Here is a 19,237-nt window from a genome sequence, read left to right as displayed (position 1 = left end):
TGTCCATCCAGGAGTCCACATTTCAGCATCTAAATATTTTGTGCTTATTCGTTGATCCAGCCACATTATCTCAACAAACAAATACACACTGTTAATTTACTGACAGGTGTGGGCCTACGGTTGTGAAACAGCTGGTTAAAAGAAAGAAAGGGTACATCCAACATGAGTGCGAAAAAGCGAGGTCATGGTGGAAGGGGGAATAAGATTGATGATTGAGCTGTATAAAGGGCAGGTGGTAATGTTACTGAAAACTCTACTGAACAAACATCGGCTCATCCTATTAAAAGTCAACTGACAAGTTCTCTAACTGGACAGGCTACTCAACTACCTTTCTTTGGTAGCCACACAGCGATACTGTTACTGCAGAGTAACACAAACTCCACTATATGGCAACAGAGTGGAGAATGAGCTGAATCCCTGCAATGAAGTAGACCAGCAGAAATACAGTGAAGCATCCACTAGGTGGCAGCGGAATAGTCAGAGAGCCGAGCCGATATCAGAGAATAACGTAGTACGAAGGGGAAATCCAAAACACAGAGTCAGATCTGGGGACACTTTATTATATGTTGTTTTGTTTGTCCGGGGTTGCAATACTTTTATCATGAATAATGAAGGTTATGTTTTAGACAGTATATAGGAAGACTCTCCATGCTGATATCTGACTAGCCCTGAGGGTACCAATAGTGTTATTCAAATAGAAACGCTATAGCTGAAAATGCAGGGAAAATTAACCCCTGACATGACCAGACAGGGAAAGGAGAGACAAGACAAAAACCCAGCCTGGTTCATGACGGATATGCCTTGTTAGATGGAGGGCATAAACAGTATGTGCTTCTCTTCTTCCTCCACATTAACATCACACACAGTACAGTCCTCAGAGGTTGCACCCCTATAAACCTTGTTTCTCCCCGCGTCACAACTCTCCAAAAACTCAACTGACCCAGAGTACAAATAGTATAATTGTGCAACATGGGTGCATGGGACAAGGTTTGGACCAGCATTTCTAGCTTAAACATTGATCAATATCAGGTGGATGAGTGACATGTGTTGAACTGGTGCTCTGAGAGCTCTGCCAAATTCAGGCAGCACACATTTAGGAGACCCTTGGAGTTCAAACATTTAAAAAAATTAGGGGCAGACACCACTAAAGTGGCATCAATTTCTGCAGAGTAGACATAGCATAATGGGGCTGTAAGACTGCTTCCACTACAGGCAACTGACAAGATGGAGACACAGCTTGGATTCTCCACATTTTAAAAAATTGTTAGTATCATCAGCAGCAGTAGCAACAGCAGGCACAGAAGCCATGACAAAGGTACCACAGACTGCAATAACATGAGCTCAATGCAGCACACTAAAAACTACACTATCACCTAGTCTAATATAGCCGATGCAATTGGTAATAGATAAATTCCATATTCCCCTAAGGGGATGGGCAACTCCAAACATAATCAGAATTTACACATTTAAAGAGCATCCAGCCCTACATGAACCATAACACAAGATAATACTAAAAATATTTATTTTATTAGTCAACACATAAAAACACAATAGTCATAATAAAAATAGAAACAGTGATTGGTGTTGGAAAACAAACAGAAATTCCCAGGAACCACTCAGAGCATAGACACAATAATACGTACCGTTTAGATAACAAAGAACATCCAAGGGAAATAATGAAGTTATAAATCAGGCCACAATGTCTAAGTACACTATTGTTCAAAAATAAGAACCTCAACCTGCAGATGTATTCCAATAAAGTATCTGCTGAGATCCCATGTGGGTCACAGATAGAGGTCCAATGCAGGATAGGAGGACTATGAAAGAATAGTAAATGTGGCTAGCATAAAATAAGCATCCCAGAGACAATCTATATATTAGACCAGTGTCCCTAACTACATAAAGTGACAGTGCAGGTCAAAGTGCCATTTAGTGCTTACCCATCTGGGTGAGAATGCCAGTTCCAGGAATGTGCCCCGATGCACGTTTCGCCTATTTGGCTTCCTCGGGGGGCAGTCAATGCACGTTTCTCCTATCTGGCTTCCTCGGGGGGCAGTGACTGCCCCCCGAGGAAGCCAAATAGGCGAAACGTGCGTCGGGGCACGCTCCTGGTTCTTATTTTTGAACAATAGTGTACTTAGACATTGTGGCCTGATTTATAACTTCATTATTTCCCTTGGATGTTCTTTATTATCTAAACGGTGCGTAGTATTGTGTCTATGCTCTGAGTGGTTCCTGGGAATTTCTGTTTGTTTTCCAACACCAATCACTGTATCTATTGTTACTATGACTATTGTGTTTTTATGTGTTGACTAATAAAATAAATATTTTTAGTATTATCTTGCTGTGTTATGGTTCATGTAGGGCTGGATGCTCTTTAAATGTGTAAATTCTGACCATCACCTGGTTTGCCCAGTCTGTGACTAAGGTGCAAAAGTCATTGGTGATCCATGACTTTTTGATCTTGATTAAAGTAAGGTGGGCTACACTTTTAAGGGACAGCCGGATGCACTTATCCATCAGGACACCACCAGCAGTGCTGAAGACACATTCTGAGAGAACGCTGACTGCCGGGCGTGACAAAACCTCCAAGGCGTGACATGTGAGCTCAAGCCACTCTTCCATTTTTGAAGACCAAAATGCAAACCCCCCTGATGGCATTGATATTGAGCTCCAGATATTCCTGCACCATCCTCTCCAGTCATTCACAACGTGTCAGACTTGTACTCTGTTCTGCTGGTGCCAGGATGGTCTAAAAAATGTGTGAAACTACTCACAGAAATTGCTTCTACCACTTACACTGCTACTGTTGCTATTATTTCTGCGTTGAGTCAACGTTCCCAGGGATGAAAGTCTATAACTTTGATGCACACTGTTTGCCCATTGCTGTCTTGGGGAAATCACTCTTAGGCTATGTGCGCAAGTTGAGTATTTGTTTGCAGAAATTTCTGTAATTTTTCTGCATCTCTTGGCAGGAAAAACGCTGCGGCTTTGCATGCATTTTTGTACAGCAATGAAGGCTTTTTTAAGGTAAATATATTTAAAAAAAAGTTTTGTGATGTAATTTCTTGGTTCAACACCTCCTTTTTCATAGTAATGCAGTGGCATCAGGGTAATGGAATTAGCGCTTGGTGTCAGCAGCAATCATTGACACCTAGCCCTAGGCTTAGAAATGAAAAGGTGTCAGCCCGACACCCTCATTACTAAGCCAATAAGTCAGGGATCCCCAACCTGTAGCTCGGGAGCCACATGTGGCTAGCGATCTCATGAATTGTGGCTCATGGCTTTCTGCTAGCTTGATGCATTAGATCCAGGTCAAGCAAAGAGCGCATCTCAAAATGGTGAAGAGCAGATCAAGATGAACATACTGTTAGGCGTCAAGTTTTCCCCACTGCACAGGGGGAATCTTGAGCCATGCTCTCTGCGGTCTCCCATTCCTCTGCAGCCGCAGAGATTCCTGCTCAGCAGGGTCGTCGCTCCAGGTATCTTGCCCAGGGTAATGCTAGGAATCTGCTTGCTCCTTCTGTGTCTGCTATAACTCCATGCCTGAATCAGCAGCAAGTAGACGCTTCTGGAACTAAGTCCTATCTTTTGGATACCGAGCATGCCCGTGGGACGACGTCTCATTGGAGGTCGGAGGTCTCATGTGCAGGTCCCGCTCCTGCTCGGATTGGTCCATCACTGGGAAGGTCCTGGAAGGACACCACTATAAAAGAGTCGCATGGCCGCTCGGCCATGCTCTAGTATAGACTCTTATGCTTATTTGTGTGTACGATAATGGATGCACGTATCTGGTGACTGACTCATTAAGACTCCCCTCCCTTTGATACGCATGTTGGTTAGGGATTCAGAGTGAGAGTCAGCGCCAATGGGTGGCTATGCTCAAGCCACCGTGCTCCCAGTACTCTACGCACACTAGCGTCCGACTGTGCCTCCCTGCTACGGGCACTGTCGTACCACACCAGGTAGCTGTGACTGCCGTGTGATGACGTGCGCACCCCTGGCGCTTTCCTCCCCATCCTGGGTGGTTAGTGGCGTCCGCCGAAGCTGCACTGTGTGCACTTGGTACGAATATATATACTTTTACCTTTTGCTGGCACCGCAGCCGCGCCGCCGAGCGCTGATGGTCTAGAGGAGCTCTAGTCCGGTGTCTCTAGGACAGGGCTCTGTGACCCCTAATTAGCGCTCACTCAGTCGAGTTCTGTGAGTTCAACAGGCTCCGGCGTTTGTTTCAGCGGCTCAGTGGAGCAACAGAGTTCACCTCTATTCACATTGGGTGAAGTTAACCCACGTGTGAGCAAGCGTTTACCCACCATCTAGTTCCGCCATTACCTAGCAGCAGCATATCACCTATGCACGGTGGACCCCAGGTTGCGATCGCACTTTCTCATATTTTATATTTAGTGCGATCCGCAACCCTAAGGCCTCTTTCACACATCAGGTTTTCGCCGTCAGGCGCGATCCGGCGCTTTTGACAAAAACCGGATCCGGCGAAATGCAATGCCGGATCCGGTTTCCCCCCCATTGACTTGCATTTGCGCCGGATCGCGCCGGATGGCCATGCGTTTCATCCGGTTTTCGCCGGATCCGGCAATGTGTCGCAATCCGGCGTCTGGAAAAAACGGCTACTGTAACGTTTTTTGTCTCCAGCGAAAAAGCCGGACACACCGGATCCGTTTTTTTTGGTCTGAGCATGCTCAGTAGCTCTGCCCACAAGACACATATATAAAAGCAAGACAGTAGGACCCTCAGCCACACTCAACATGCCACCCAAGACAGGAACCAGGCGCAGGAGAAGGCAGGAGACCACTGCAGCACCATCAGCACCACCACCCCAAATGGAGCAGCAAATGGAACATGCTGAGGAGGGGAGTCCAGCAGCTGATGAGAGACGGTAATTATCAAATCCCCCATTCCTCCAAACTAGGGCCATGGAATATCAAGATATTCATTTTCCCTTTGTTTCTCTTTATTCAACAGCCGCCCAAGAGATGCAGCAGCAGCACTGGCAGCACTGACAGCAGCTGTAACACCACCCACAGGCATGGAGTCTGGCCAGCAGGAAGATAGCACATCTTCTTCTGGGAGCCCTCCCTCTCATCGTCAGCGTTTGACGGTAAGTTTTTATTTCCAAAATCCATCATCTCTGTAATATATGTCTATTCATTGCCTTTTATTTCAAAACAGGAATCACAAGATGAAGAGGAGCTCCCAGAAGAAGAAGGAAGGGGTTGACAGACACCTGGAGTGGGCTCACAATTGGTAAGTTTTTGGCATCAAACGCAGAAACACAACATCACACTACACACAACACATAGAAAACAATGTTCTGCAGACCACACACAGCAAACAAATGCCTACATCCAAAGACATAACATTTTTTGTTTTCTTCTCTAGTCTTCCCAATCTGGTGCTCGGCCAAGAGGTCCTCGCAGTGCCTCCCAGGGTCGTCGGCGACAGCAATGCGGCGGTCACCAGCGTGTAAGTATAAATATTTTTGCTTTGTTTTTTGCACTTTTTATTTCATTTCTTTTGTGGAGGCTAATTGTGTTATTTTTGTCTTTTTCTTTAACAGCCTTCACAGCGTGCTCCCGACTCTGACTGTGAGGATGGAGGAATCGATGTGGACCACCTCATCGATCTCGTTAGAGAAAGGGAGCCGCTCTGGAGTATGGCTGACCGCCGCCACGCTGACCTGATCGTTACCCGACGACTCTGGGAGGAAATCTGTTCGCTCCTTGTGGACCGTTGGGAGGACCTCGATGCTCGGGCCCAGATTAAAGAGCGTAAGTATATACAGTACCGGTTGCTTGATGTAAACCAGTGTTTCCCGAACAACAGTCCTCGTGGTCCCCACGAATCATGTGTTCAGGATTTCTATTTACTATGGAAATCCTGAAAACATGACCCCTGGGGACCATGAGGACTGGAGTTTGGGAAACACTGATGTTGTATACTAACCACTCCTTTCTCGTTTCAGGGGACAGAATTGTGAAGCGGTGGCAGTCTGTGAGGGATCGTTTCAAGAAGGAGTTCAATAAAGAGATGCGGGCCCCGAGTGGATCTGGAGGACGCAGGAGCAAGTACAAGTACGCACAAGCCCTGTCGTTCCTCCGGGATACAATGGTCACCAGAAGGTAAATATTACACACCACATGTGAAAAAAAAATGTTTAGATGTAACAATTTTTTTTCAGCCAGGGCCATGCCATGTCACTTTTTTAATTGTTTTTTTTTCTCTTTATTCCACAGCACGGTGAGCAGCACTCGGGAGCCTGCACGGTTGGACCCTTCTGAGGCGATCCCTGAGGAGACCGGCACCGAGGGACACTTCGACCGCCCCGGTACATCTGCACCTTCACAGCCTTCCCACACATTCGACCCCTCTGTCCCATCCACCAGCACAGGAGCATCGTGGCCGCCTACATTACATGAAGCTGCTGGTGAGGAGATCGCTTTCCCTTTACCCCACCCTTCTGCCCCTGCCACCTTTAGTACACCTGCGGGTACTGGGCGGCAGCGGCAGAGGGGTCAGGAAAAGACTTATGCGCCAGAGTTCTTGCATCTGAATGCATCTTTCCAGAACTGTCTAAAAGTCTTGTCAGAGCAAATCTCCGCAGGCTTTCAGCAGATCAACTCCAGCATTCTGGAGGTGAAGACACTTCTGCAAACCAAGCATTCAGAAGCAAGATCTTCGCCAAACCACACCTTTTTCAGGTCTGTTGTGGAGCGCATGGAAACGCTATCTCCTACCCAGCAGATGCATGTAATGCATTCATGCCACGGTGCTCTCCAGCACGTTACCTCCCAACCTCCTCTTCCCACCCCAGTAGTTCCTCCACCTGCACCCCCTCCAGCCACTTTCCATCCTCCCCCTCCTATTACATACCATCCACCTCCCCAGTACCAGCAACCTCCCCAGTACCAGCAACCTCCCCAGTACCAGCAACCTCCCCAGTACCAGACATCTCCCCACTTCCAGCAACCTGCCCCATACCAAACTCCTTCCCCATACAACTTGCCATCAACATCATTTGCTCCTACAGTCCCTGCCCAACCCTCCACTCCACCGCCCACCACCTCTTCTGCCTCCCACATGTCCACCCATTCTGTAGCTTTTTCCACACCTTCACCTCTAACTGTTCCTTCCCGACCACGATCCCAGTCCTCTCTCCACACTCCCAGTGTCGAAGTGTCCCGCAGCCCCTCCAGCAGTATTTCCACCCCACACTACACAGATTTATAATATGTGTGTATTTTAATAAAAATGACCAGTTTTATGGTTTCAAAGCTTTATTAAAAAAGTTTATTAAAATTTAAAAACAGTTTACTAAAAAAAACATTTTTCAATAAAAGTTAAATTATTTTACACTGGTTGTCTGTCATTTCTTTCTGCGGCCAGAAAGGTTAAATACAGGGTATTTAAAAGGTAAAATGGTATTCAAAACTAGGTATATAACTGTGGGTAAATTTTAGCTTTTTGCCACAGTTGTGTTCCTGGTTGTGATTGAAGCAAAGTATTTCACCTAAAAAGTTGTGTTTATTGTTGGTGATTTCCTAACAATGTACACAACTTTTGTTAAAAGGTGAAATACTTTGCATAAAACACAACCAGGTACACACCTGTGGCCTAAAGCTAAAAATAGTAAGACCATGACAAGATAGCCAACTTTGGTTGGCAAAGGTATATACTGTTGGTACAGAATGTACACAATTTTGGTTAAGGGCACAAATCTTTCACACTCTGTCATCCTGCCAGTGTACTCTGCCTTGAGGTGACATAAAGTATAGTGCAAAATTGTCCCTCATTACTGAAACCGTCACAGAACTTCTAGTGGTAATGTCATGGTAATCTTGCAAGGTGGTTTATTCAGAGGTGTCCTCAATGGAAATGGGTTCCTTGCAGATAACAAAATTGTGGAGTACCACGCAAGCTTTGATCACCTCGTCCACAGTTTCTGTCTTGAGGTTGATCGCAGTCAATAGGACCCGCCATTTGGCTGTCAGAATACCAAAGGTACATTCAACCATTCTTCTTGCTCTTGTGAGGCGGTAATTAAAAATGCGTTTTGTTCTTGACAATCCTCTGCTACCGTACGGTTTCAAAAGGTGTTCTGACAGCTGGAAGGCTTCATCCCCTACACAGACAAATGGCATAGGTGGACCAGATGTTTGCGGCAGCGGTCTAGGGGGTGGGAACTGGAAGGTGTTTCCATACAGTTTACGCCCCATGGCAGACAGTTTGAAAACTTGAGAGTCATTGGAGCGGCCATAGGCCCCAATATCAACAGCAATAAATTTGTATTCCACGTCAGCGATGGCCATGAGGACAATTGAAAAATATTTCTTGTAATTGAAATATTCCGATCCCGATCCGGCTGGCTTTACAATGCGGATATGTTTCCCGTCCACAGCGCCCAAGCAGTTGGGAAACTGACATATCTGTTGAAACTTTTCTGAAATTTCAATCCACCTCTCTGTTGTGGGCTCTGGTAAAAACTCTTCAGCTAAGGAGTCCCACAGTGCACGGCATGTGTACTTCACTATTCCAGATATGGTGGAAATCCCGAGTCTGTACTGGAAATGCAGTGACGAAAGGGATTCTCCAGTTGCAAGAAATCTGTGGGGAATTAAAAAACAATCAATTAGTTTTAAATCACAGCATTATATACCAAAACTCAGCTATAACACTTGGAGATACAAACTACCACCAACAAGATTGCAGTGAAAGTGTGCTCTGATGCGAGCATATCCAATAAATGTGGCTTACCTTAAAGTCACCATCAGACGCTCTGCGGGTGAAACAGAGAAGCGGCAATAGGTGTCTGCTTTTCTTATGAAGTGTGCAATGCGCTCCACCAAGTAATCAAAATTCTCCATTTTCATCCGAACATATCCAAAAAATTTATCCGGGTTTCGTCGAAGGCCCATGCAGAGTGTAGAATAGACCCCACGCGTCATTCTCTTGGCTGTGATGGGGTGGATCCACAAACGTCGTCTACGATGCCTGATGCGCTGCTGTCTCGCTCTCTCCTTCTCCAGAACAATCACCCTCAAACGATTCGCCTCCGCTGTAAAATCCGCCAAATTCTTCAAAATATTTCCAATGACAACATCCATCTTCGCCAGTAACTTGCTCCTCTCTCCAACCTGCACTTTCTCCTCTACAACCTGTCAAAGAAGGGCTGTAGGAACACGCTATATATAGTTTTCCAGTAGCCAATCCCGTTCGGAAGGCCACAAGGGGTGTTTTTAAAAACCGGATCCGGCGTAATCCGTCGAAAAACGGATCGAAAAATGGATGAACTGGATGAGACGGATCCGGTTTTGTCTGTCAAGAACAAGACGGATCCGGCAGAAAAACGGATCCGTCACATCCGGTTTTATGAAATATTTGCCGGCTCCGGCACGACGCCGGATCGCGCCTGACGCCGAAAACCTGATGTGTGAAAGTAGCCTAACACATGCACTGGTCTTAGGGGTTTAGAGATAATTTAAGGATGGTGTGCTGGAGACAGGATGATACTACCGGTCAGAGGAGGTGCATGAAGCTGGATACGACAGTGTGGTGGGAATGTGTGATGGGAGAATACTGAAGGGGGAGATTGTGGGAACCCTTGGATCTTGGTATACTGCTTCTGTGGAAAAGCTTTGGCTGTCATTATACCCATAATAGAGGCTTTGGTTGCCACTAATCTGAGGGAGTGTGGGAGCCGGATGTCTCTCGCAACCATCTCTCAAAGCTGAACATGGCTCGCGACCCTCTCTCAGAGCTGGATGTGGCTTGTGACCCTCTCTCAGAGCTGGATATGGCTCTTGAACCTCTCTCACAGGTGAATGTGGCTCTCAAGGTCAGAAAGGTTGGGGACCACTGCGATAAGTAAACACAAACATACAAAAACAAACACACACAAACCTACAGACACATTGTCACCAGCCTATGTAGGAGCGATAACAGAACAAACATCCATAGGCTGTAACCAAACATCCATAGTCTGTAACCAAACATCAAGGGTAATTTTTATGAAAAAAAAGAAAAAAAAATTGCATGGGCTCCCATACAATTTTAATCACCAGCAGAGGGAAAGCTGACAGTTGAGGGCAGATGTCAATATTCTGGGAAGGAGCCAATAGCCATAAAGGTTTCCAGGCTATTATCAGCTGTTTACTTAGCCATTACTGGCTAGTTTACAGGGGGACCACAGAAATAAATTGACATAGGGTCCCCCTATAAAATCTAACCAGCAAAGGCTAGGCAGACACAGGTTAGTAATGGAGAGGCGTCCATAAGACACCTATCCATTAGTAGCCCCATAGTGATATTGTAAAAAAATACACCTAGAATAGTCCTTTACTTGAAATACAGACTCCTTTAATGAATCTTAATTAAACCATACTCAATGAACACCTAATCCAACGAAGCCAATGTCTCCTGCAACAAAAATAATAAACCACAATATCCTCACCAGTCAGCAGAGAAGAGAATCCATAATGTCCAATTATGATCTTGATCACTTTGAGAGCATTCACTGATGTGACTGATCTCAAAAACAGCCAGCGATACACTGACAGGAGGTAATCGCTCACCCAGCGTATCACCGGCAGCCGGGAAGAAAAGTCACAAGGTGGCTAAATGCACCTTGGCAGACATAGATGTTTTGAAAGAACAGGTGATGTTGTCTGCGGCATGCTGGTGTAGTGCAGGCACATCTTTCTTAGAGAAGTAATGGCAACTGGGCAACTGGTATTGGGGGCCTGCAAAGGCCATCAACTTTCTGAAACCATCTGTAACCACCAGGCGGAAAGGCAGCTTTTCCATGACCAACAGATTGAAGATGGTGAAGTTCAAGCCCTTAGCTTTACCATGTGTTGGAGGAAACAATCTTTCATGTGACCACAGCTGTGGGACCAAGAGCTGGCTGTTGTGCAGAGAGAGGGTGGAGTAGGGTGGACACAACAAACTGCTTGACTGTGATGAGGTTTAGAGATTTTATGGTGGATTGAGAAAGATTTGATGTGCTCGATGTCTGCGATCATCCAAAATCAGCAAGCATGTCCACTTCCGTAACAGCTGACGGACTCTCACTCACCCCGACTGTAGCAGGTAAACAAGTAGAGGTTCTGCTGCCAGAGACCTGTGTGAGTACACATGCTAAGGTGACGGAAGAGGAAGAAGCAGCAGATGTGGTTTATGGGGCGGCCAGTGGTTGTAGAAGCCAGCTAGGCCACATTTTAGCACAGTGAGATTCGCAGAATAACACATGTTGATCATGCATGTGCAGGTTCATGTATGTAGTAGTCAAATAATTGGATTTTTTGCCTCTACCGAGTCTTCTGTTTTTACAAAGTTGGCAAGAAGCGTGAGTTGGGTCATTTTTTTTGTCTCAAAAAAGGCCCAGACTAGGCAACCCTTGCCATGCAAACTGCAGACCCGCAACCGCTGCTGACCACAGCCAGAATTGTGGCTGAGGATGCAGTTCTTGTCGTCATTGCATCACTCCGTGTCTGTGCAGCAAGCCACAACGTAACCTCCTCATCTTCCTCCTCCTCCACCTCCTCTGCTTAACTATTCAGCTGCATGCCTCTAGGTTAATGCAAAGTGGGATCTACAACCTCATCGTCATCCTGTGTTCTCCCACTCCTTGCTCTGAGAGACACCCTCCTCCTCTTCATGCCCTAACAGCACAGTTGAGTCCACATGCTCCTCAGGTATCTGGATCTCATCAGAATCACCTCCACCCCCAGGGGTTAACGTCTGGCGACAAGAGTCTGAATTCTGCTTGGACCCTACTTTTTCTGGCCCTGGATCCAACTGAAAAAACTTGTGGACATCGGTGCAGATGACTCTTTGGAGCAGACCGCTGATGCCCATGGAATAGAACGTGTGAACAGCTATGTACACTTGCCCATCTGTGGTTCAACACAGTTAGTTGGGCAGTTGTAGAGCATGATGCATGGAAAATGGTAATTTGATTGCCACCTTGTCACAATCCATTTTTGGATCTGTGTCAGATTCTGGATTCTCTTATATAAACTTGTTTTCCTTTTAGGCCATCTGGGGTTAATATTAGTTTTTGCCCCCGGTGGCCGCTGGTGTTACTACATGTTTAATCAGCAGCTGGTGACCGCTCCCACCTTCCTATATAAGGTCACCTGGTACACCAGCTAGCTGTTAGTATTACAGGTCCTTTGGAAACCAACCGTTCTAAAGAGAGGAGTTATCTGGAGCAGTGGTGTTAGCAGCTTATCTGGTGCAGTGGCCATACAGCTGAAAGCGGTGTTCGGGTGCCATACTCTGCTGCCGGTGCATGAAAGCAGAGGAAGCTAAGTGCTGGTTGTTTTTCCCTGTCTGTTATTTTTCCTTGGTGTTTTATTAGTACAGCGGTGGGACCAGTGTCCGCATTTGCCAATTCCCTAGTAAGGGAAAGGTGCATGGTAATTGAGGGACCTAGGTATCCTGTTCGGCGACAGGATGAAAGAAACTGTATAGGGAATGTCTGGAGAGTTCAGGGCACTTCCTTATGAGAGTGCAGGAGGTGTCCATTTCCCCAGTCCCTATTGCAGGGCCCACCATTGTAATTGTGTCCCCTTATTTGTCTTTGTTGGTTTTGTGACCGACCGATCGTCGAGTCGTGTCACGCAGGGCCAGTCACTTCGTGACACACCTCTGATCACTGTACTGTGTGTGATGTTAAGGGGGAGGAAGAGGAGGAGAGGCCACTAGATGCAGTGCTTGCCATCCGCTAAATGCATTGCCCATGGCTGACTGCTGCTATGCCATTCTAAAATTTCTACTGTCTGTGAATTGATCAGGTAACTACCTGTGTTAACATCTTTATATTTTTCTAACATTAGTGGTCTACCAAGCTCATATTTGTGCTACTTGAGTGTGGCTGAGCAAAAAAAACAGTTTGAGCTGTTGCATTAGGTATCAGCGCTCCCAGCAAAGCAGGCTTACACCCACCTCATCTTAATTTAAACTTAAATTTAAAGCTGGCCCAGACACTGATACCTCAGGCATGGTCTATAGCTGACTGCTGCTGTGCCAGTATGAAATTTCTACTGTGGGTCAATTGATACCACTTTTCCTGGTGTCTGCCACTATTTTTGGAAATATTTGGACTCCAAGTTAGGTCTCCTTCCTGTGTGTGGCCTGAATTAGGCAAGGCTCTCGGAGTACCAGGACTATGCCTGTCATTCATCCACCTGTTACTGATCAATGTTCAAGCTAAAAATGCTGATCCAAGCTCTGTCCCAGGTTCTGTCCCATGCATTCATGCTGAGCAATTATACTATTTGTACTCTGGGTCAATTGCTGCCACTTTTCCTGGTGTCTGCACCAAAATTGGAGCTGTCTTGGTAGCTTTTTGCCTCCCCTTGAAAGTGTTGTCTATGCGTTTGGTTTTGCCTCTCATTGAATTCAATGAGGTTTGGGTGTGTTCTACGTGAGCGAACATGTTCGGCAACATCGGGACGTTTGCAGAACTGGACCTTGAAAGGTTCCCTCATATCTATTTGTGATTATGCAAATTTTTAACTTTGCATCCATTTCCTTTTTGTGCCGTACCAATAAAATGCATGTTTTACCTCATACTAAATGTGTTTCCTTGGCCGACCATTGATTTTACGGTTCTCAACGTTCCTTATTTCTTGTTTTCCTTAATGCTAAGAACTAAAGACAGATGCTTTTCTGTCATTCAATACAATTGGGAAGGCAATTTGAAGGAAGAGAAAAGAGCTACAAGACTGATGCGCTCAGCTGAGTATGAATTAAATATTTTTAAAAGTTAATTTTAATAATACACCATACATAAAAACACTAAAACCAAGTACAAAAACCTGAAGCCCATACAATAAAGTGCAAACATAGGTCACAATTACAGTCAATGTTAAGTCATAACATAATGATATACTGTATTGTACATCATTAATACAACACCTAGCACTAGCCCATCCAATGTGCATGAAAAAAAATATACATAAAACACTGAGAGCAATATGTCAAGAAGTAATAAGACATATAAAGAACGTAGCCCATGACAAGATTTTGATAAACACATCATATACTACTATTAAATGTGATGCATACTAGACACAAACATTCCCAACCAAAGTGATTATCATATGCAGTATATCGTATAGAATATGAGATGCATAATAGCAAAGTTGGGACTAGTGGAAGAGGTGTGCAATATTTGAAAGGACTATAGCAATGTGGATGGTATAGTATCAAAAACCCTATAATTAAACCTTGCAATTACCATCAAATTGTACCACATGACCTGTAGTGTTAAATAAATCCACAGGACAATAACTTAAGTCATATCATCATGGAGGCATCTGATTGGTTCCAAAAACATTCTACATCCAAAACGACCCCAAACATAAAGCCAATATCAATAAGGACTACCAGGGTAAAGAACAAGTGATGATAAGGCCTCCACAGACCTTGATATCAGCAACATGTTTGTTTTGGGTTATATGACGAGACAGAATGATTTGCACTAGCCTACATTCACAGAAGATCTGTGGTTTGTTCTCCAAGATGTTTTGAACAATCCCCCAGCTGAGTTCCTTTAGAAAAAATTGGGGGCAAGTGTATCTAGAAGAACTGATGCTTTGATGCTGTTTTAAAGGCAAAGTAGGTCATATCAAGTACCGCATTTTGTTCATTGATAAAAATAAATTATTAACACTTCTCCAAATTTCTACAAAGATTTGCAGCATTTTTTCCACACCTATGTAAAACCTTTGCACAGTACTATATATAAAAAAACGAGATGTACAGTGGTCTACAGAAAGTTGTAAACTGACAGGCATGGAAGTAAATAATGATATGATTCTAATAAGCAAAGTACAACATGTTTGAAAGTTTTATAATTGAGAGAATACATTTCCTACATGCTATCATTGGCCCAACCTACTGATTTCATCTGGATCGACCCACCATATAATATATATGGGGGCTGCCTGACTCTCCCTTGACAAATAATGTTGGAAAAGTGTCCAACTGTTGACATTTCAATGACGGATCTTCTAGCTCCACAGAGAGATAATCCATAGTCAGATGATTATGACAGTAATTCTGTCATAGAGAACAAAAGGAGGGACAGTCGAGCAAAATGTTCCTGTGTCTGGGAGACTTGGGAGTGACAGCTGTCAGTTGAACAATCACTTGGCTGAAAGCTATCTGATGTGTATGGGGGCCTGTAATTAGAATGGAATTGTGATCAGAGTAGATTGCCCTATTTAAGGGGTTTGAACCAAATAGGTTGGTAACAGTAGTTAAAAAAGTAGTTAGAGGTTGTAAGTCCACCGAAGAACATTATGTGTCCTACTCAGGGCCAGAGTTAGGGACAGGCAGAGGGCCCCGGCTCCTCCAGGGGCCTCCAGCCAGTCGCTATGGGGCACCTGAGTAAGAGGGACCCGGCGTCGCGTCACCCCTACCCCCCACATTGCGCGTTTACCTTATCGGCATCATAGATGCCGATACAGTTGAAAGCAGTGAAGGAGGAGATAGCGTCATGTGACGCTCCCTCTCCCATCAATCCCCCTCTGACTCAGCAGCGTGTGCCGGCAGTGGAGCTGATGAGATGCTGAGACGCTCTGCAGAAGCCAGAGTAGCGGGGAACTGAGGAGAGGTAAGTATTGTGTGCATGTGTGTGCATTATAGTGTGTGTGTATGCATTATAGTATGAGTGAATGTGTGTATGCATTATAGTACATGTGTCTGATGCACGATACTGTGTGTGGACTACTGTCTTACCGAATTTTCACTTTGAGAGGGGCAAGCCCCTTACTTACGTAGCGCTCACTAATATACTAATTAGGCAAAAAGACTACTAGGTCTTTATTTCGGTAAAACAATTTATATTTTATTAGTAATGAGAAAACATTTAAGTAATTAATGACTTAGGTAACACTTTGATATGTGTGTTATAGGCACATGAATTATAGCAGCACTAGTCTAACATTACATTGATCATTATCATCATCTATAAAATAGAGAAAAGTAAGCATCAATTCGTTTTTTACCGGATATTGGAGCATCACTCTTCCCTCGGGGGACTTCGACGGGTTAAGAGGAAACATCCAGTTAACACAACATCACAGAAGTTATGCGTCCATAAAGCCTCCTGGAAATGTCCCTCCTTCCCAATGAAAGTCCCCTTTGTTTTATATTGTTTCTAATCAGATATCAGTTCAACCATGCGCAGTACTTTCTGCAAGTAATGCTTATATAACACGTTCATGCTTGGCGCCTGCGTGGTTAATCTTTGAGCTCGTGTCCAGCTCGTGTTACGCAGGCGCATTGCGGTTGTTTATCACTCAACCTACCGCGTTCTCATCATATCTCCTAACAGGTCATGTATCGGTCAAGTTCAGTTCTTCTAAACTTGTGCTGAATTACTGCAAAAAGGGACAATAAGACCCATGATCACCTGTGCACCTATCTTCTTCATACATACACCATACATATCACATATGTATCACAACTACACTATATTGTGTGGGGGCTGCACTATACTGTGTATATGGGGGGTTGCATTATACTGTGTGGAGGGGGCTGCACTATACTGTGTATATGGGGGGCTGCATTATACTGTGTGGAGGGGGCTGCACTATACTGTGTATATAGGGGGCTGCATTATACTGTGTGGAGGGGGCTGCACTATACTGTGTATATGGGGGGTTGCATTATACTGTGTGGAGGGGGCTGCACTACACTGTGTATATGGGGGGCTGCATTATACTGTGTGTGGGGGCTGCACTTTACTGTGTGGGGGATGCACTATACTGTGTGTGGGGGGCTGAACTATACTGTGTGTGGGGGGCTGCACTATACTGTGTGTGTTTGTGGGCGAGGCTGAATTACACTGTGTGGGGGGCTGCATTATACTCTGAAGGGGTTGCATTATATTCTGAGGGGGCTGCATTATGCTCTGAGAAGGGTTGCATTATGCTCTATGAGGGGGGTACATTATACTCTATGAAGGGGGCTGCATTATACTCTGATTGGGGATGCATTATGCTCTGAGGGGGCTGCATTATGCTCTATCAAGAACCATAGGGAGTGTATTTTACTATATGTACTATATGAGACCAGCATTATACTGTATTGAGAACTACCTGCACCAATCATTCTTCCTCAGCCGGAGTAAGGGTAGGTGCACACGATCAGTAAATGCTGGAGGTTGGACACTGCATACTTGTGCAGCGTCCAGATGTTACAGCATAGTGGATGGGATTTCAAGAAATCCCATGCCCACTATGCGTGCACAGACGCCTACGGCTCACCCACGGAGAAGGACATGCAGCGCGTCTCATCAGACCGCAGTATGTATAGTTATCTTGCGTAGACGCGAGTCTCTGCAAGATAAATTTCACCCATACAATGTACTGGATGAGGGGAATCCGCACTGTTCATTGAACACATGCGTATTCAGCTGTGTGCAGTAGCCGGCAGCACTTTGGATGTAGCGGATATGTGCTGCGTCCAAAGCGCTGCCAATTACTGAATGCGTGCAACTACCCCAAAGAGGCCAGGAAACAAGCGTTGAGTGACTTCGATATTGTCACGGTTGTTTACCGGCCTGAACTTAGCACTTGTAAATCCAACAGAAATGTTTCTCTGAGATGGTGCATTATGTGAGCATTTGGGGCCCCACTTTAAACTTTGCCCAGGGCCCCACTTTTTCTAAAACCGGCCCTGGTCCTACTTCACATCCCCTTTAAACGAGTGATGACAACTATAGTATATATACAAATACATTTACAGACAGCCAGATAGACTAGAAATTGTAATCTTGACTTCTTGGTCTTCATTACTTGAGAATAAAAAAAAACAATTTTTCTTTAAAAAGAAGTTCCTCTTTTTTGTTCATTTTTAGTATTAGCAAAAACAAAACTCATCAGCTCATTTTTTATGAAGTGAAAATCTTGTTGTCAAATATAGACTACTGTTTCCATAATTTACATTAGTGATCTTTTTAACTAACTAGAAATATACAGTATAGTAGCATATATGGTCATTTTTTTATTTTCTATATTGGTCTTTTTTGATCTATGTTTCTTATTGATATGTTTTATGTTTGTTTCATTTGTCTTCACTGTTATGTGGAAAGTCATCTTGCCTGTTCTGCTGAAGCAACAATTTTGGAGATCTGAATCACAGTAGACATTTTAAAATAGATCTGTTATCACTCCTGACATGTTTGTTTTAATATCTAGTATTTTATTCTCTATGAAATAGATATTCTGGGACATATTTTCTTAGAAATGCGTGCTGTACTGTTTCGCTGTTGTCCTTACATATTTCCGAAAAAAATTGACAACTGGGTGTTACTATACACCTTAAATCCAGTTGCTATTTGACATTTTTTGGAGGATTTTTAAGTCCTCTTTTTGTGGTTTTGCTGGTTAGTGATAGGCCTCGCAAGCGTGAGGACCCTTGATATGGGTAGCGAGCTTGCATATTTTGGCCATAATAGCAACTATTACCTCACATATTTTGTATGTGTTGTTTGCACTTTATTTTTCAGGGTGCAGCTGGGCCTGTTTGGCTTTGTAAACTGTGTTGTCTGTTCACACGGGATGCATAATGGTTAGCATTGGGCAGCCAGCCTGATCTAAAAGTATGGGCATCACCAATAGGCTGTAAGCCAGATGCTCTGCATCATCTGTATGAACAGCGCCGCATACAGACCATTTTGTGCATTAATATGCCAAGCAACCACCCCCTCCATGGATTGGCAGGCTGAGAGTGGTTGTCTCATTGGCATTCTTGCACCTGGGTTAAATGGGTCCACTACACCCTGTTAGTGCATTTGTTTGGAGGCCTGGGCAGGTAAACATCGCTGCCTTTTATCTGCTGTTATTTGATATTTTTGGAGGATTTTTAAGTCCTCTTTTTGTGGTTTTGCTGATTAGTACTATTCACCTTGCCAAAAGTGTGTGTCCTTACTCAGTCAGGTACAGTCTACTGATTGGACAGTCAAAAGAAAAATAAGTCCACAGCACCTCATAGTATCACAGGGTTAACTTTACCGACAAGTCAGGTCCAAGGTGTCCCTCTTGGAATATGTTCAGACATCACAAACAGAGTAGAGACAGCGCTTCACAGGTTGGTGGATTTTACATCTCCTTTATTCTTCCTTCTTGTATGATCGAAACATCGCCACAGAAGGCAGAATAAAGGAGATGTAAAATCCACCAACCTGTGCAGCGCTGTCTCTACT

The 19,237-nt window shown here is 44.5% G+C and overlaps 1 protein-coding gene across 2 annotated transcripts in view; it reads right to left on the bottom strand.

Annotated features, from left to right (window-relative positions):
* CD40 (CD40 molecule) overlaps positions 1-19,237 on the bottom strand; it is a 132,701-nt gene that overhangs the window by 84,439 nt on the left and 29,025 nt on the right. Inside the window, exon 1 of one of the 2 annotated variants that reach the window (XM_073559367.1) lies at positions 16,035-16,154. The exons of the other annotated variant lie outside the window; for it this stretch is intronic. Within the exon in view, the coding sequence (XP_073415468.1) occupies positions 16,035-16,091 (57 nt within the window). The 5' untranslated portion in view covers positions 16,092-16,154. Of the gene's footprint in view, positions 1-16,034; positions 16,155-19,237 lie in introns of those variants that run through there. 2 annotated transcript variants of the gene reach the window in all.

Source organism: Dendrobates tinctorius, unplaced genomic scaffold (genome assembly GCF_039654945.1).
Source record: "Dendrobates tinctorius isolate UK_male_01 unplaced genomic scaffold, ASM3965494v1 ptg000270l, whole genome shotgun sequence".
In the NCBI taxonomy this organism is placed as follows: Eukaryota; Metazoa; Chordata; class Amphibia; order Anura; family Dendrobatidae; genus Dendrobates; species Dendrobates tinctorius.
This window is presented reverse-complemented; position numbering and strand designations above follow the sequence as displayed.